The following is a 20,059-nucleotide window of genomic DNA, read 5'->3' as shown; positions in this document are numbered from 1 at the left end:
GGTGGCTCAGTGTGTTAAAATCTCTGCCTTCAGCTCAGGTCATGATCCCAGGGTCCTGGGATTGAGCCCCAAATCAGGCTCTCTGCTTAGCAGGGAGCCTGCTTCCTTCTCTTGCTCTCTCTGCCTGCCTCTCTGCCTCCTTGTGATCTCTGTCTGTCAAATAAATAAATAAAATCTTTAAAAAAATGTTTTCAGGGAATTTCATAAAACTTCAAGTTAAAATGCAATTTATTTCTAAATTAAAAAAAAATTTACCAAACAGTTCAATAAAATTTTTTGTTCCCATCCCCATTCATAGGCGCCAAAACAATATGAATGGCAGCCCTGTACACCCAAGTGCCCAGGCTGGAAATCTGGGTTCCTTTTTAACCCCGAGTTGACTCCATCAACCTCCTACCCCCACATTTGCTCTCCCATCCATTTTCTACACTAGGGTGATCTAATTTCCTGCTCAAAACCCTTCAGTGACTCTGCATGACCCACAGGATAAAATCCAAATCACTAGATCCTCCGGCCTTCCCTTCCCTCTCTGAGTGAGCCTCTTGCTTCCCTTTCTCACAACACTGAGCACTGCACTGTGAAATTTTAGTGAGAACACTAATGAGAACACAAACCACTAGTCAATTATGAAATTTCGTCTTCATTAGACCATCCAGCCCAAGCCTGGCACAGAGGAAAAACATTAGAAATAGTTGCTAATGATGATTCAAATGCCTGCTAGCCAGAGGACACAGTAATGAGTAGCTTGCTGTGACCAGAATCTGAAAACCAGCTTTCAAACCTTGCCTCAAAGGTTGCACAAAAGTGAGAAACTCGACCATGCTGCCTCTCAGCAACCCGTTCCTTCCCAGAGCAACCTGGTATGAAACGGCCTTGGACCTTTCCATACAGTAAATTCTCACTCTTCACATTTTAATAATTTTTGTGAAATATTACATTTTGAAACTGTTAATACCTACTCTATTGTTCCCAACCCCATCTCAATATATGATCCAGAGAAGGCAGGCGCCTTGGGTCCCCGGCAGGAACTGGTCCATAAAATAACCCAGCACATATGTCATCAAAATTCAAACTCTTCAAAATTACAAAACCAGTGACTTAATTGGAAAGATGTGATTCTTTAAAAAAGTAATTAAGCAACAACACTATTGAGCCAAAGAATGCCAGTAGGTTGTAAAGGACAGTGAGGGGTATTATTTCCTCTGCCATGTTCCAAACTGCATTTCATGTAAACATATTGCTTTTATAAACAAAAACTTCAAACCTTAATTAAAAAACAGTACAATGTTTATATTTTTTAAAAAATTGTGGTAAAATACACATAAATTTTACCATCTTAACCACTTTTTAAAAAAGATTTTATTTATTTAACAGAGAGAGACTCAACGAGAGAGAGAACACAAGCAGGAGGAGCGGGAAAGGGAGAAGCAGGCTTCCCACTGAGCAGGGAGCCCAATGTGGGGCTCAATCCCAGGACCCTGGGATCATGACCTGAGCTGAACGCAGACGCTTTATGACTGAGCCACCCAGGTGCCCCCCCATCTTAACCATTTTTCTAAAGATTTTATTTAGTTATTTGAGAGGAAGAGAATGAGGAGACTCCCCGCTGAGCAGAGAGCCCATGCGGTCTTGATCCCAGGACCCCAAGACCACAACCTGAGCCAAAGGCAGATGCTTAACCAACTGAGCCACCCAGGCACCCCCCACATCTTAATAATTTTTAAGTGTAGAGTTCAGTAGTGTTAAGAACTTTCACATTTGTGTGCAAGTAATTTCCAGAAGTTTTTCATCTTGCAAAATTCAAACTCTATACCCATTAAACAACTCCCCATTTCCCCCTTTCTCTAGCCTGCAGCAACCACCATTTTGCTCTGAGTTTAGACATCTCATGTAAATGAAATCACATAGTATGTCTTTTTGTGATGTCTATTTCACTTCGTGTGTCTTTGAGGCTCATCCACGTTGTAGCATGTGTCAGATCTTCCCTTCTTTTAAGGCTGAGTGATATTTCATTATATGTATGGACATTTTGTTTACCCACTCACCCACTGATAGACATTTGGGTTTCTTCTGCCTTTTAGCAACTGTGAATGCTGCTATGGACACAGGTACACCCAGAAACGGAATTGCTGGATCCTACTGTCATTCTAGGTTTAGTTTTTTGAGGAACTGCTATATTGTTTTCCAAGGTGGCTATACCATTTTACATTCCCACCAACAACATGTAAGTGTTCTAATTTCTCCACATCCTTGCCAATGCTTATTGTCTTTATAGATAATATATAAAAAACAGCCATTCTGACTGTTGTGGGATAATTACCTCATGCTTCTGATCTGCACCTCCTTAATTATTAGTGATGCTGAGCATCTTTTCATATGCTTGTTGGCCTACGGAATTTATTTTAAACAAAACAAAAGCTACTTCACATTGAAAAAATAAACTCACTTTTTATATTCTTTTTTTTTTTAAGATTTTTTTATTTATTTGACAGACAGATCACAAGTAGGCAGAGAGGCAGGCAGAGAGAGAGGGGAGGAGGCAGGCTCCCTGCTGAGCAGAGAGCCCGATGTGAGGCTCGATCCCAGGACCCTGGGATCATGACCTGAGCCGAAGGCAGAGGCTTTAACCACTGAGCCACCCAGGCGCCCTAAACTCACTTTTTAAAACTTCTTGTGGGTTCCTGGGAAAGTCCCTCTCCTCGATCAAGTGGAGAAGCTGGCAAGCTATGCTTACAAACCTTCAGCCAGCCACACAGCAAGACTTCCTTCTAGGATGGCGGCAACACTGGAAGCCCAGAAACAGTAGGTGGTGACAGATCAGACCTGTTATTGCAGGAAAACGACAAGCTCGCCCCCTAGTGACAAGTTAGGAAGATAATTTTAAAAAAGCAAATGTTTAGTAAAGAAAAAGCACAACCGCCATGCAGAACATAATCTCTACCTTACCCAGACTCTGGAAAGAAACTAGTAACACAAACTACTAATCGATCAAAATAGTTTATTCACAAGGACAGTTAAAAAGGTAAAGTTCCATGGGATAAAACATGTCACAAAATCCTTGCTTACAAATCCCGAGCTGAAGTTGCCTTGGGAATAGAACACAGGCATGGTGAGCAATGCCAGAGGAGTGGACTGGGGATGCTAACTGTCAACTGCAAAATCTTCCACCAACAGAAGCTTGTATTTCATCATCTTTGGCAACCCTGACACATAACAACCTTTATTTTATGTTGCATGTCCCTCCTATTATCTATGAATTTACTGAAGATCTGACTCTAAAGGCAAAGAAGAAACCCACACCAATGATTCCGTAAGCAGTCATGACTATTTGACTTGTTCTTAGCTCTTTAAGCCCTCTATTATGTAAATCAAGATACTTACTGATTTTCAAGCCCTCCAGAATAAAATAATAATAATAATAACAACAACATCTGATTGCTTCAGGCACTGTGGCTGCTGATTTTCCCAACTTCCTGCTATTTGTCTCCTCTCCCCACCCCCCATGATCTCTATGGCTCTCTAGTTTGCTGTTTTTCACTGAGCTCTAAGACTTTGAGAACGAAAATCACCTATGTGCGTGCCTTCACAGAACACAACAGAAAAAAAGAACACTGACTGAAATAAACATTTTAGGCTACAACCCAGTAGGTGACACTCTGGGGAAATGGGTCTATGTAACCAGAGCTACAGACAGTAAGTCCCAAGTCTTCCTGCTCCAGCAGGTTGACCTTAAGGGCTATGTAAGACATTAGGAGGTGCCAGCCTCAAGCTGTTTGTTGCTTAGGAATATGGACCACACTACCCAAATGTCAAAGGCTGGACATTTTTCTGCTGTTCTTTGTGCAGCTGCCGGGCCCGATTTTTTAGTAACTCAGCCTTCGCCTCGTCTTTATCTACACCATCCCCCAACCTGTACATGCGGCTGGCATTGGCACAGGCCCAGATGTGGCCCAAGTCACAGGCTTTCATTGAATATTTACATGCCAGGCCCATGTCCTTGGGAAAGCCAGGGGCACCCTGCAGGAACATGGCACTGAGATTGAAGCAGCTGGAGGCATAGCTGCCTTCACAGGCCCTTGTGTAGTAGTCTCTAGCCTTCTCCAGGTCAGGCTGGCCATCCTCGTTGACCTGTCCATCATGTGCCAGGAGACCAACGTTGTGACATGCCTCCACAGACTTCTTTCCGGGCCTCTCACATGCCATCAGAAAGCAGCTGGAGGCAGCTTTCAGGTCCTGGGTCAGTCCACCTGGGAGAAGGGAGAGGGAAGAAAAAAATAAACCCAAGTCAGGGCAGAACCTGATTATCTCAGGCCAAAGTTAAGAGAATAATTCCTAGGGGCGCCTGGGTGGCTCAGTGGGTTAAAGCCTCTGCCTTCAGCTCAGGTCATGATCCCAGGGTAGAGCTCTGCATAGGCTCTCTCCTCAGCAGGGAGCCGGCTTCCTCCTCTCTCTCTGCCTACTTTCGATCTCTGTCAAATAAATAAATAAATAAATCTTTAAAAAAAAAAAAAAAAAAGAATAATTCCTGAATAAAGTTCATATATTTTGAACTAAGGCAGCACAAAAGGAAGGTGGCCTGGCATGATGCACAAACCTTCCAGCTTTTTTAGCCTTGGAATCTTTTGTTCAAGTGATATCTTATGAGAGGAGCTGAAAAGTGGGGATTATAGTAATAGTTACCTCATGGAGTTACAGCAAGAACATGGGATCTTATCAGCACCTCGTTCAATGTTCATTAATTTCAATGTATAGTGAATACATAATATTTGCTGACTATCGTGCTAGGCTCTGGACAATAAACACTGTCCCTAGCCTTGTGGATCTTATAGTCTAATGAAACAGATATTTAAGAACCATACAACTAAATGTAGGATTTTAAGTGTAACAAACATATGGAAGAAAAGCACAGGATATTATGAGAATGTAGCAGGACTCTGACCTAGTCTTGGGCGTAAGGTTAAAAAAAGCCTCCCCAAAGAAGTGACATTTGAGCTGTAATATAATGGGAAAAAGGAAGGAAAAAAATATGGGGTGAGGGTTGGTCCATGCAGCAGGAATAGGATACAAAGAGAAAAGGAGCTCATATGGCTAGAACCCAGAAATCACTAGGGAAAACAGGCTGTAGAGACAGGCAGGGTCAGATCACGCAGGATCCTGTACTCACTCTAGGAGCAATGGGAAACTGCCAACAAGTGATTTTAAACAAAGGTGGTGACAGAGCTTCATTTTCTCTTTAGTTGCTGTTTTTCCATGGAAAATTTCAAATCCCCATGTACTACTGACATGAAGTGTTGGGGCTCAGGAGCAAATGGTCAAGAATTCTTGGGACATCTTCAGAGCAAAAAGGTGGTTTTATTAAAGCACGGGGACAGCACCTATAGTCAGAAAGAGCTGTACTGGTGCTGTGAGGAGTGACTGATTATCCTTCTAAGTTGGGAGGGGGTCAGGGATAGTGTAAGTTTCTAAGGCATCTGGAAGCAAGGTTTCCACGACCTTGAGGGGCTAGCTGTTTTAGAAAAAGGTCATTTACTATCTAGGTAAAACCTTAGTCCTGAGACCCTTCAGATGTGTACCAGTGGGGCATATGCTTAGAGGATGATTGCCAACAAACGTCTTGGGGTGGGGAGGTAGTAGAGATAAAGGAAGTTTCCAGAGGGATTTTTACATGATCCTGGAGGTCGGGCTAATGTCAAGCTAAGGCTGCCTTTTGCCCTTAGCAAATTATTAACATTGAGGCAGTTGAGTTCCTGGAGGAAGGTTACTCTGCCTGTCTCAAGTACTTGTAAATGGGCTATAAGTTACAAGGAAGTTTAGTTTTTTCCTTTTGCCTTTGTTCTCCATATCACTATCACCCATTCTCAAAAAAATGCAAACATCCTATCTTTAAACACTTTTTAAAGAAATCACTCCAAATCCACCTCCTAGAAATAACTATCATTATCATTAAGAGAACACCATTCCGGTTATCTTTGTCATATGTGTTCAGATTACATGCTGCTGGCTGAATGGACAGCTAATAGAAGTACTTTGAAAAAGAGGATTGCATAAGTTATTTACAAATAAAAAATTTAACTTTGGTTTTACTTGAATTTATTAGAAGAAAACCAAACTGAGTGACACTGAAGTAACTACTTGACTTCAAATGAATTTTTCTCACCAGAGAAATTTCCTAAAGGGACCCCTGGAGTTATAAAGGGACTCTAAAATATTAGAAGGTTACAGTCATTGTTTTTGTGAAGTACTACCTCACAACTATAGAAGATGAGGACACTGGTGGTCTCATATTTCCTCTCATCTTTCTCCCTCCACCTAATACTTTTTGTCATTGCTATTACTTCAACTTAGGAAGGCAGCATAGCACAGTGGTTAACAGAAGCCTGGAGCCAGAAAACCTAGGCTCCAGTCCTCAATCCATTCCTTGTTGGCTGTGTGACCTTAGATAAGTTGTTTTCCTCAACTGTAAGATAAGGATAACAGTATCTACATTTCATACTTAGAAGCTTAAATGTGTTTTTACAAAGAACCCAGCACATAATAAGTGCTCAGGAAACATTATGGCATTTTTGTTTTGTTTTTTAAAGATTTTATTTATTTATTCGACAGAGAGAGACACAGCAAGAGAGGGAACACAAGCTGGGGGAGTGGGAGCAGGGAGCCCAGTGCAGGGCTTGATTCCAGGATCCTGGGATCATGACCTGAGCTGAAAACAGACACTTAACTGACTGAGCCACCCAGGTGTCATGGTGTTTTTATGCCCTAAAAGTTTACATTATTTACATTCTATTTGGTAACCCTAATTAGCCCAATAGTCATTCTATATGGATTCTGCTTATCACTGGTCTTTTCATTAGAGCATCTCCATTCCTGAGTTACTCCTTTCTCTTTCTTTCTTTTTTTTTAAGATTTATTTGACAGAGAGAGAGAGAGAGAGAGAGAGCACACACACAAGCAAGGGGAAGCAGGAGAGCGAGAAACAGCAGGGAGCCCAATGCCAGGCTGGATCCCAGGAGACTTGAGCTAAAGGCAGATGCTTAAAATACTGAGCGACCCAGGTGCCCCCTGAATCACTTCTTTTGATTAACCTCTTTATTGGTTATCAAATAGTTTTCCAGAAAAGCTCAGAGATTCTATATCCCGAGTTCTTTCAATTTTGAGAGTATATATGTGTGCTATCTTTATATATAACAGAATATAGTTAGGTTTTGCTTTTTTTTTTTTTTTAAAGATTTTATTTATTTATTTGTCAGAGAGGAGAGAGAAAGAGAGAGAGCGAGCGAGCGAGAACACAAGCAGGCAGAGGCAGAAAGAGAAGCAGGCTTCCTGCCAAGCAAAGAGCCCGATGTGGGACTCAATCCCAGGACCCTGGGATCATGAACTGAGCCGAAGGCAGAGGCTTTAACCCACTGAGCCACCCAGGCGCCCCTAGCTCTTGCTTTTAAAGCCTGACGATCTACACCTTTTACTGGAGTGTTTACTTATACTTAATGCAATTACTGATATAGCTGGATTTAAGCCTACAATCTTATTTCTTTCCCATTTGTCCCAAATGCTTTTTGCTTTTTCTCCTTTCTTGCATTCTTTTGAATTGTGTGTGTTTGTTTTAAGATTTTTTCTTTTTTTTTTTTTAAGATTTTATTTATTTACTTGACAGATCACAAGTAGGCAGAGAGGCAGGCAAAGGGAGAGGGGGAAGCAGGCTCCCCACTGAGCAGAGATCCCGATGTGGGGCTCAATCCCAGGTCCCTGAGATCATGACCTGAGCTGAAGGCAGGGGCTTAAATCACTGAGCCACCCCCAGGCGCCCCTTAACAGGTTTTTTTTCTTTTTTTTTTTTTAAAGATTTTATTTATTTATTTGACAGAGGTCACAAGTAGGCAGAGAGGCAGGCAGAGAGAGAGGAGGAAGCAGGCTCCCTGCTGAGCAGAGAGCCCGATGTGGGGCTCGATCCCAGGACCCTGGGATCATGACCTGAGCCGAAGGCAGAGGCTTAACCCACTGAGCCACCCAGGCGCCCCAACTTAACAGGTTTTTAAAAAATATTTACTTATTTGAGAGAGACCGAGTGAGCAGGCACACGTGTGTACATGTGCATAGGGTGAGGAGCAGAAAGAGAGGGACAAACAAACTCCATACTGAGTGTGAAGCCTGACGCAGGGCTCAATCCTATAACCCCAAGATCACAACCTGAACCAAAACCAAGAGGTGGCGCAACTGACTAAGCCACCCAGGTGCCCCTCATTATACCTGTTTTAAAATATTTAACTGTTAATTCCAATATCTCTGTCACATCTAGGTCTATGGACTGCTTTTCTTTCTGTTTAGCAATTTCTTACTTCATGAAAACACTGTAGATGATACCTTGTTCAGTCTGGATTTTATTGTATTCCTTTGAAGATCGTTGAATTTTGTTCTGGCAGACAGCTAACTCACTGGTGAATCAAGCCAAAACGTCTTTGGGACTTTTTTCTCTTCCTTCTTCTATTTTTTTTTTTTTTTTAAGGGGAGAGAGAGATAGCAAGAGAGAGCACAAGCAGGAAGGAGAGGGAGAAGCAGGCTCCCTGGTCATCAGGGAACCCCATGTGGGGCTCGATCCCAGGACCCTAAGATCATGACTTGAGCCGAAGGCAGTCGCTTAACCAACTGGGCCACCCAGGCACTCCTGGGACTTGTTTTTAAGTTTTGTTAGAGCAGATCTAGGATAATCATACTACCAAGGCATGGTCATTTTGGAGTCTTAGTTGAATGTCTGTGATGTTCAATGACTCTCTACTCTGACTGGTTGAAATTCAAACCACTCCCATCACTGTGAAACATATGGAATCCCCTCTCAGTTCACAGCTCCCCAGAAGCTTTCCACTATAAGGTCTCTCAATCTCCCTCTATGCATGTGCAACTTAACATTAGGCCAAAGACAAGAGGACCCCTCTGTGCATTTCTGGAGCGCCTCTTTGTGTAGCTCCTTTCTCTTTATTTTTAAGACTTTATTTATTCGAAAGAGAGAAAGACAAAGAGTAAACATGAGCTGGGTTGAGGGAGGGCAGATGGAGAGGGAGAAGCAGGCTCCCTGATATTCAGGGGCTCAATCCTAGGACCCTGGGATCATGACCTGAGCGAAGGCAGACACTTAACCAACTAGCCACCCAGGCACCCCCTAAATTTCTCAGTTTCACCTAGTTTCTTAGCAGCCTGAAAAATACCTGAAATGGTGTTAAGAAAAACCACAGTATCATCCACAGTTAAGAGGTTTATCAATGGTAGTATGACACAATGAACAAGGTTCACAATCTACTCAACTGGTCCACCAGTTATATGGTTGGTCACAGCCAGAACAGTTTCCTTTTGTCTTTTTTTTTTTTTAAAGATTTTATTTATTTTATTTGAGAGAGAGTGAGCCAGAGAGAGAGGGGGAGAGGGAGAGAATCCCAAGCGAATTCCAGGCTAAGTACAGAGCCCCACGTGGGGCTCGATCTCATGACCTGAGCCGAAATCAAGAGTCAAATGCTCAATCAACTGAGCCACCCAGGCGCCCCTTCCTTTTGTGTCTTAAAGTCTTCCTTAGAATGCCAATGAGAAATGGGACTAATCCTTGATTCACAACTTCCTGTGCCTGGTTCTGGCAGCCAGATGTCATGTTTTACATTTTTCTACATTGCTTCCTTCTGAGTTTTAGTTTTGGGGCTCATTACAGGCTGGGAAAGATGGCAAGTGCTCCCACATCTATTACAACTTGAGTCCGTTCATCTGTTCCAGTGACAATACTTCCTATGGTTCTTAGCACAGCAGTCACAATTAGCAATTCAGGAGCTCTTTGAAGTTTAAGTTGGGGCACAACTCCTCTTTTCATAACCTTTCAGTCTGTTCATTTGGACCATCAATATGGTAAGAAATGAACCAGCAGGTATATGCTAAGACTTCTGGATCACTGCAGTGCAGGAGATGAACTAAAGTGGGAAGAATTTGCTCAATAGTACCTACAGGAGTGTAGGATCTTGTTGCAACAAAAATTTGAAAGTGTCCAGGGGTGCCTGGGTGGCTCAGTGGGTTAAGCCGCTGCCTTCGGCTCAGGTCATGATCTCAGGGTCCTGGGATGGAGCCCCGCATCGGGCTCTCTGCTCAGCAGGGAGCCTGCTTCCTCCTCTCTCTCTGCCTGCCTCTCTGCCTGCTTGTGATCTCTGTCAAATAAATAAATAAAATCTTTAAAAAAAAAAAATTGAAAGTGTCCAGATAAGATAATATTTAAGTAACCACACGATAGAAATGACATATCAGGAACTGCAAGAAGGACCAACAGAGGGTCAAATGCGCACCATATTTGATAATCAAGTCTCAGAAAACTGAACTATTTCGTGTACTGTTTCCTAGAGCTCATACAGCTTATTCACTGATGTGAGCATGGGAAGATGTCAACGGAGAAATGAATGCTGGGATAGCACCCCTCTCTACCACAGCCTTCATCTGTTCTGATATTCCAGAAGCAGTGTTAGTGAGGGTGCAAGCAGATTCAACTGAATGGGACTACGAGCATTTCTGCCCAAAAAGGACACAAATTTTGGAATCAAACCAGCCCAGATTATACTGTCTCTGTGGGTTGCTCTTCCACAGAAAGCAGTTTCTTAGCAGCTTGAGTGGCCTGGAGGTGGCTTTCCAAATTGTTGCTATTTATGCCTTTGACCACGTTATCAACAGATCAAATTACACTGCCCTGGTTGTTATGGTTCTCCTGCAGTGCAGAAGTAGCATTATCAAGAAATGTGCTTACATTTATCCTTTTCAGCATCTAGTCTTCCTGCTTAGCTTTCCTTTATACCATCTTTCCCCTTGTTCTTGACTCTGTTAAGGTGGGCAGCAGGTGAACTGCACTGTCTTTGGCAGACCTGGTTTGACACAAAGGGAGAAAGGCCGGCTCAGGCTTCCACAGAAAGTATAGGCTGGGTCAGCTGCCCTCAAACACATCTACCATAGCTCAGCCCCAAAAAGTGTCCACGGTTTATGTTCTTTCTTTTTTTTTTTTTTAAATTTAAAGATTTTATTTATTTATTTGACAGAGACAGAGATCACAAGTAGGCAGAGAAAGAGGGGGAAGCAGGCTCCCTGTTGAACGGAGAGCCTGATGCGGGGCTTGATCCCAGGACCCTGGGATCACGACCTGAGCCGAAGACAGAGGCTTAACCTACTGAGCCACCCAGGCGCCCCCATGGTTTATATTCTTAAAAGTTCATTTTAGTTGCCTTATGGAAAGAGGTTTAGGGACTTGCATTAATCTCCTAACTGTAATCCCAGCAGGAGAGGACAGTGGCTTGGATAAGAATGAAAGGAGGGGAAGAAAGCCAGGACAGATTTAAGACATATTTTGGAGATAAACTGGCCATGAGTTACTATGCAGAGAGAGACACCACTTGCCAAGGGTATCTCTTGGAAGATAACAGGGGCATACTAAATTGGGGGGAGAAGAAAACAATTAAGAATTCCATATTTGGTTTGATAAGTTTGAGATGCCTAAGAGAACTCCACGTAGGAATGTCTAACAAACAGTTAGCTACATGTAGTCTGAAGCATACAAGAATGGTCTAGATTGAAGACTATCTGCATTATCATCAACTTATCTGAGCCTTCATCTCTTCCTGTAAAGTAATTTTACTTTTTAGAAGAGCAAATTGAGAACTTTTTTTTTGAGAGAGAAAGAGAGCGTGCGTGTGCACAGCGGGGAGCAGCGTAGAGGGAGAGAGAGAGAGAGAATCCCAAGCAGTTAGTCTTTCATCTGTCCCAGTGACAAAAGTTCCTATGGCTCTTAGCCACAGGGGCTTGATCCCACACAGGGCTTGATCCCACACAGGGCTTGATCCCACAACCCTGAGATCATGACCTGAGCTGAAACCAAGAGTCAGATACACAACCAACTGAGCCACCAGATGCCCCCAAACCAAGGACTCTTAAACAGAAGGGAAACAAAAATCATGTATTGTTACCACTACCTAGAGACCATCACTATTTCATTTTTGGTGAATTTCCTCTTAGCACTATGCAGTTTGGTCTTGCTTTTTTAAGTAATCTCTACACTCAACATGGGGCTCAAACTCATGACCCCAAGATCGAGCATCGCATGCTCTACTAACTAAGCCAGGCAGGTGCCCCAATTTGGTCTTGTTTTCACATGCTGTAGTCATGAGCCTTCTTCACTCCCCATTAGAAACACTCCTTAGTATCTGTTTTAGTGGCTGCATAATATTTCCTCAGAGAGATGTGTGTCAGAGTTAACTTCTTCTTCTATGCATAGGACATTTAGATTGCTTCACAAAAATAGTTCAAAGTTGAGTTCATATCTGAAAACACCTGGCCAAAGCATTCCTGGGATTATATATACTCTAAGTACATAATCCAAAGTAAGTTCTGCACCAACCAATACAGTCAGACCTGTTCACACCAATAGGATGTTTTATAATTTTTTAAAAGATTTTATTTATTTACTTATTTTGAGAGCGAGAAGAAGAGAGCACAACCATGGGGGAGGGGCAGAGAGAAGTTGAAGCAAACTCTTCAACAAGCACAGAGCCCAACCCCGAGATCATGACTTTAGCCAAAGTGAGATGCTTAACCAACTAAGCCACTCAGGTGCCCCGAGAATATTTTATAATTTAAGAAAACAGTCACATCTGTTCTCATTTGATGTTCAGAAAAATCCTATGAAGCAAGTATGAATGGACCATACTACTCTAATTTTGTCAACAAAGAATTTGTGGCTCAGGGAAGGAAAATGTCTTGCTTGATGTTGCACTATCTAAAAGTAGGTTCTTTGGCCTCCTGCTCTTTCCCTTGCCCCAACCAATCCTTGGTAAAAGAATTTGTCTAATAAGAAAAAACAATTTCAGAGCCACTTTTGTTTTCCCTATTTCTTTTTTTTTTTTTTTAAAGATTTTATTTATTTATTTGACAGAGAGAGATCACAAGTAGAGAGGCAGGCAGAGAGAGAGGGGGAAGCAGGCTCCCTGCTGAGCAGAGAGAACCCGATGCGGGGCTCGATCCCAGGACCCTGAGATCATGACCTGAGCCGAAGGCAGAGGCTTTAACCCACTGAGCCACTCAGGTGCCCCTGTTTTCCCTATTTCAATAAGGAATTCAAGTTCTTGTGAAAACTATAATAAAATATGATATAAACAATACTTCAAAAAAGGTGGGAGGGAGGCCTGGCTGGTTCAGGCAGCAGAGCATGCGACATGAGTTTGACCCCCAAACTGGGAGTGGAGATTACTTAAAAAAAAAAAAAAAAAAGTATAAAAACAAAAAGAACCCAAAACTTTACCAAGGCACAAATCCATAGACTAAATAGCTAGGAATATTTTTGGTTTTGCATGCTGTATCATATAGGTGAGTTCACACCATATACAAATTTGTATTTGGCTTTCTTCACTGGAGAGAGAGAGAGAGATACATATATACATATGTGCATATATATGTACATATGTGTGTGTGTGTGTATATATAAAATTTCATAAGCTTTTTACCACATCAACAAAATCCTCTAGGAACATTATTTTTTCATGGGCTAAATAGCATGGAGATAACATTCAACTAAGCTGCCACTGTTGGCACTAGGTTTTTTTAAATCATTAATATAATGCAGTAATGTATTAATTGTAAATTGTAAGTTAATAAAAATAAAATTTTGTAGATAAATAATACTGAGATATTTTTTCACATTAATTTGTTTTTAAAGATTTTTATTTATTTTTTAAAAGATTTTATTTATTTATTTGAGAGAGAGAGCGAGCGCACATGAGGGTTGTGGGGACAGAGGGAGGGGAGGAGCAGACACCCTGCTGTGCAGGGAACCTAACAGAGGGTGATCCCAGGACTCTGGGATCATGACCTGAGCCAAAGGTATATGCCCAACCACTGAGCCACCCAGGCACCCCAGAATAATTTCTTATTTAGCGATAGATAAACACTATTCACTATTCCAGTGATAACTACAATTAGGGCATGAGGTGAAAAGATAAGATGGTAGAGAATTAATTACTGGTCTCTTGCTCTGTGCCAGGTACATGCTGACGCCTTTACCTGTATCATCTTATTTAATCCTCACATCAACCCTATGAAGCAAGTACTATTTTTCTCCATTTTACAGGTGATATAACTGAGGTAGAGTTAAAGTGACTGGCTCAAGGTCCCACTACTTGCTAAAAGCATTCCTCAATATCTGCCTAACTTGAAAGGCCATGTTCTTCCACATCCCTCTGCTGAACTCTCTCCAAATCTTCCTACAATGTGCTTCCGCAAGGCCTGTGAGGACCCTTCTGTGAAGAGGACCCCGCATGAGGCTCAGGATGTGAGATCAGCATTACTATCAATAACAGTCACCAAAGAAAGCAGGTGCCTCACCTTTCCCAGTCACATAATAGGCCCCCAGTTTGTAGCAGCTATCGCTGTGTTTGTTCTCTTCACAGTTGAACTTCAACACCTTGGCAGCCTCCTCAAAATTCTTCTGGATCCCTTCCAAATAGTCCACCAGCCGATAGCATCCTGTGAGGAAAACACAAGAGCTGTTCTTCATGTTTGGGGCTGCTGCACAGCAGTGGGGAAGGCTGAGGTGTGGCAGCCAAAACGTCTTTTTTTTTTTTTTTTTTAATTTTTTATAAACATATATTTTTATCCCCAGGGGTACAGGTCTGTGAATCACCAGGTTTACACACTTCACAGCACTCACCATAGCACATACCCTCCCCAAGGTCTATAACCCTCCCCCCCTCTCCCAAGCCCCCTCCCCCCAGCAACCCTCAGTTTGTTTTGTGAGATTAAGAGTCACTTATGGTTTGTCTCAAAACGTCTTTTATTTAGGACCAGCTTCTGTCCTCCTGAGGTGTGGCAAGGTGACCTCACCACAAAGACTGAAGGTGGTGTTCAGCCATGTCTACAAATGGCATCATCTGCTCTTAGCTGGGGACTGAGCAATGTACCGGCTGGAGAAACCATGGCCGGTGCCCTGGCTCCACCGCTCACCAGCCATGCTGCTCCCTGTCACCCAGGACCAAAGACTCACTGACTTCCATAACTGAAACTCTGCCACCTTTGGAACTTCCCAGGAAGTTCAGCCATAAAACACTGGAAACCAAAAGGGTCCATGGGTCGTCTCTGTAGTAGCAAGAAAGGGGTGCTTCCAGGACAATACACCTCAGCTAGGCTGGGAATGAGAAGCCCAAAGACAGAGTAGAAATAGTAGCTACTGAAGGAGCTGGAAATGGACGCTCTCTGTGGCAGTCTCTGGTCCCAGTGAGCCTCTTCTTAACATCTCTCCCCTCTGTCTTTGGCCCTCCTTCTTCATCCCAAATGACAATCATCTCATTCATTTTCTTTTCTTTTTTTTTTTTTTTTTAAAGATTTTTATTTATTTATTTGACAGCGAGAGAGATACAATGAGAACAGGAACATGAGCAGGGAGAGTGGGAGAGGGAAAACAGACTTGCCGCCGAGCAGGGAGCCAGATGCGGGGCTTGATCCCAGGATGCTGGGATCATGACCTGAGCCGAAGGCAGACGCTTAATGACTGAGCCATCCAGGCGCCTCTCAGTCATTTTCATTCAACAAATATTTGTGCATCTACGTCCAACCATGTACCAAACACTGTTCTAGATGCTGGGAATATAGTCACTTGCCCTCCTAAAAATTACATTCTAGAGGAAAGGAGAAAAATAAGTAAATAGGTGAGCAAGATGCATTTATTTTTTTTAAATGCATTTAAACAGTAGTAAATGTTTTATGATTGAAACAAAATAGGATAAGACAGTCTGTTGTGCACGCTGGGGTAACAGTTACCATAAACCGGGCAGTCAGAGAGGGCCTAGTAAGGACTGTGATATCCAAGCTGAAATGTGAATAACAAGAATGAACTAGGTATTTGGAGACAATGAAATGGAAGAGAGCAGAAAGTCCCAGGTATAAGAAACAATAGACTAAAAGACCCCAAAGAGGGAATAAGTTAGTACAAATAAGGTATAATGTAGCTGGATCAAGGAGAAAAGGGGTAGGAAATGAGAAGAAAATGGCAGGGACCAGATCACAGGGCATTATGGAACACAGGAAGGACTTAGGATTTTATTCCAGGTCCGTGGCAAACCACAGAAGGGTTAAGAAGGGCAGTGATATGATTCAATTTACATTTTAATTTTATTTATTTTTTAAGACTTTATTTATTTATTTATTTGATAGAAAGCTAGCGAGCGCAAGAGAACACAAGCAGGGGGAGTGGCAGAGGGAGAGGAAGAGGGAGAAGCAGCAGGGAGGCAGACAGAGGGCTCATCCAATCCCAGGACCCTGGGATCATGATCTCAGCAGAAGGCAAACACTTAACCAACTAAACCATTCAAGCAACCCCAATCTGCATTTTTAAAAGGTAACTCCAGTGTATATGTTTGTATATGCCCGGATGAACATGGAAGAACAAAATGCATGAGGGGGTACACTCCAGCATTGATAACAAACGTGTTATTTTGTTATTTAAAAATCTAAGAAGATTGAGTTATGGACATTGGGGAGGTTATGTGCTATGGTGAGTGGTAAGCCTGACGATTTATAGATCTGTACCCCTGGGGCAAATAATACATTATATGTTAATTTAAAAAATAACTTAAAAAAATCTAAGAAGATAGCATTTAATAGAAGAAAATGAAAATTTAACTACCAGTTTAGGGGTTGAAAACAGATTTTAAGGGAGTGAGCATGCAAACAGAGTCAGGTTAGGCAGCTATTTCAGTAATCCTGGTGAGAGATCATGATGACTTCAAATGACAGTAGCTATAGTAACGATAGCCTCCTCTCAGGCTCTCCTGAAGTGCAGCAGCCAGTCCTTTCATGCCCACCCTCCCCCACTCCACCGCTCAGTATACTCTCCAGCGTCCATAACCATGAGCTCTCTCGTCAAAAACATGTATGGCTTTCCACTGCCTACAGAATAAAGTCTAAATGCTTTACCCTGGCATTCAAGGCTTGACACTCCCAGACTCCCTCTTCCATCTAACTACAGCCTCACTTCAAATCTTCCAAAAGACAGCATTCTCTTCTCCCACATTGTCCTCCATTTAATGAACACTTGCCTGCTCCTCCTGACCTCCCCCTAGAAGTCTTCCCCAACTATCCTGCTCCTCAGTGACTCCAACTCTTCTCAGGATGCAGGCAAGCCCTCGAAGAACCACCCTGGGTTCTTGTTACGCCATTAAACAGCAGAGCAACTCTGGTTAGTTGGTTAGCTGCAAGAAATAGTTATATCATATTCTGGAAATCTGACTGCAAGCTATAAGAAGGTTGGGTGAGTGTCTTTTATTTATTTATTTATTTATTTTCTTTATAAAGAAGGAAGAAGAAAACCACCCAAAGGTACTGGCTGCTTTGGACACCATCATCCACTGACACACTCAAGTAAACTCAACGTCTCAGAACACGAGGGACACATTCATGCCTCATGGCCTTTTCACTAGCTGTTACCTCTACCTACCATAGATCTCCCTGAGCTTCCTCAAGGCTTTGTTCAAATGCCACTTTCCCAATGACTCCGTCTGACCACTTAATTCAAAATTGCCCTCAACTCCCCATACCTGTTAATCCTTTCTGCCATTACACTTTCAACACACGATTTCATTTATTTCTTTACGTTTATTATCCAACTCCCCCCCACTAGAATGTAAGCTCCAGAAGAACAGGGAATTTTATGTCTTCACTGATGTATTCCCACCCCTCCACCCCCAACACCCAAGCACACCTCCTCGTATCTCCCCCGCTTCCAGGCTCGGTCCCGCCGAGGATTCCCCCGCTGCGAGGCCCGCAAATCCTCGAGGAACCCAACCCTTTCCTCCCTAACATGCACAAGGTCTTCAGTGTCCCACCGCGTCCCTACGAGTCCCGGCCGAATACCCCTTCCAGACCTCCTTCAGCGGTCGCTTGTGACCCGTGCGGCCCGCACCCCTCCCCCATGCGTCCCACGTGTTCCCAGGCTGCGCTGGCAGCGCTCACCGTCCGGGTCCTTCTCGCGGTAGCACTGGTAGTTGCACTCCACCTCCATGTTCTCCAGAAAGGACTTCACCTGTTCCTCGTCCTGGAAATCCACCACACCCGCCATTGCCCCTGCTCGCCCAGCCGAGGTTAGCCCGCCGCTCAGCACGCCCGCCCTGCGGTCACGTGAGCAGCGAAGGGGCGGGGCCTGGGAGGGGCGTGCCGCGGAGGGCTGCGGGCTCACCGGGTATTCCGGAAGGGGGAGCACCGCGAACCTAAATCCTGAAGCTGTGGAAGCTGGTAAAAACCTTGCTATGCTCATTCCTTTCCTAAAGCCGGTGACAGTCTTTCTGCAGCACTTTTGTGCTCCAGCTTTGTGCCCTTCATGATTTTCTGCCTGCAGTTATTTATTTCTTCATTCATTCGTTTGTTCGGTGGTCTCCAAGTGCGTATTGTGTGCTTCACCAAGGGCTTAGTTCCAGTAATACAACTGACAAATATGGTCCCTGCCTTTAAAGAGTTTGCAGTTTAGTAGGAAGACATTTGTTTTTTCATTCAGCAAGCATTCTGAGCATCTTCTATGTCAAGTATAGCTGCACAGACCAATATTCGTAAGTCTGTTCTAGTGAAATGAGAAGTCTGGTTCATCTGTATGTTCCTCCCAGACTTACTCCCCCAACTCCTCGCCCCCCCCCCACATGAATGACCTAAGAAATGAACTGCTGTGGGAGATGATGACTGGAACACAGGAGCTACAGAGGTTTTAGTAATAATTCTGTTATAATAGCGAATGCATAAACAGTGCTGAACTTTGTTCCAGATTCTATTCTAAGATTTTTATACAAAGTCTCATTTAATTCTCACTATGACCCTCATTGTGATGCTGTGGGGTATGTATTATTATCCCCATTCTGCAGATGAGGAAACTGGGCTACAGAGAAGTAACAGGTCACACAGGAAGTGAGAGAGTAGTGTGATAAATACTTTTATAAATAAAAGAATGCATGTGATATAAGAGGAACGTGTGAAGGAGATGGAGGGAAGAAACTTTGCCTGGTTTTTGCTTTGTGCTCTTTCACAGAATCATCAGTTACATAAAGCCTAGACTGAAAGCTCTCCAAAGACAGTCAGATTCTGTTCATCTTTGAGTCCTAGCCAGCCCTATTCTAGAGTCCTCAGTGGGACTCAGCCCATGGTTTCCCATCACCTATAGCAATGCTTCCCCAACCCTTAAAGGCATCGGAAAGTGGACCACTTCCAACCCTTCCTTATTGGGGAGCAGCTTACTGCAACTGGAAAGTCCTTGAAGTCCCAATTTTACTTTTAAAATTCATGTGATTTCACATTCAATTCCATAGTAATATATCTTTCACAGGAAAACACAAGATTGTTTTCTACCCAAGCCTTTTGGTAAAATTGACATTTCAAGTTTTATGCCACATTTTCATATGGTTTCTCATACCCCTGATCACCTCGGGAGACCCCTTCATACACGTACCCCTGGAAAGAAAGCCCAGACCTTTTATTTTGAGCCCACCTGCCTTAACCTGGCCTTCAAGGCCCTGTACAATCTGATTCTAATCTCATATCATGCCTCTCCTCCCCCATACACCACCCAACTTCATGATCTCTGAATAGGTCGCACATTTGTGTCCCTGTTTACTGCTACTCTTAAGGCCCGAACCCCTGCTTCTCTCCCCAAATCAGAGATTCTCTCCTCTGTAGAGTCTTCCCAGGTGAAACAACCACATACCCTCCAAAGTAGATAGATTTAAATGTTCCTACTTCAGGGGTCTTTGGGTGGCTCAGTCAGTTAAGCAACCAACTCCACTTAGGCTCAAGTCATGACCTCAGGGTGGTGAGATCGAGCAGTGTGTCATATTCCACACTCAGCAGGGAGTCTGCTTGAGATTCTCTCTCACTCTGCCCCTCCCCCCTCCTCACAAATAAATAAATAAATCTTTAAATGCTCCCACTTCAGTGTTCCACACTACTTGGTTTATTCTGGTATAATGTAGTAGGAAAGGACTGGCTTTGGAAGACAGACAGATCTTAGTCAGAATCCATGCCCCATATTTACTAA

General features: G+C 43.1%; 1 protein-coding gene across 1 annotated transcript; it reads right to left on the bottom strand.

Moving 5' to 3' along the window:
• Window positions 1-2,978: 2,978 nt before the first annotated feature.
• On the bottom strand, window positions 2,979-18,161 carry LOC125098884 (cytochrome c oxidase assembly factor 7). Its single transcript, XM_047728110.1, has 3 exons — window positions 17,998-18,161; window positions 14,377-14,517; window positions 2,979-4,247 (listed from the first exon to the last, which is right to left on the bottom strand). The coding sequence occupies exons 1-3, from the start codon at window positions 18,101-18,103 to the stop codon at window positions 3,799-3,801; spliced, it is 696 nt and encodes a 231-aa protein (XP_047584066.1). The 5' UTR covers window positions 18,104-18,161; the 3' UTR covers window positions 2,979-3,798.
• Between the last annotated feature and the right edge of the window lie 1,898 nt (window positions 18,162-20,059).

This window comes from Lutra lutra, chromosome 4 (genome assembly GCF_902655055.1).
Source record: "Lutra lutra chromosome 4, mLutLut1.2, whole genome shotgun sequence".
In the NCBI taxonomy this organism is placed as follows: Eukaryota; Metazoa; Chordata; class Mammalia; order Carnivora; family Mustelidae; genus Lutra; species Lutra lutra.
The sequence above is the reverse complement of the archived record's forward strand: the minus strand, read 5'-3'. Positions and strand labels throughout refer to the sequence as shown.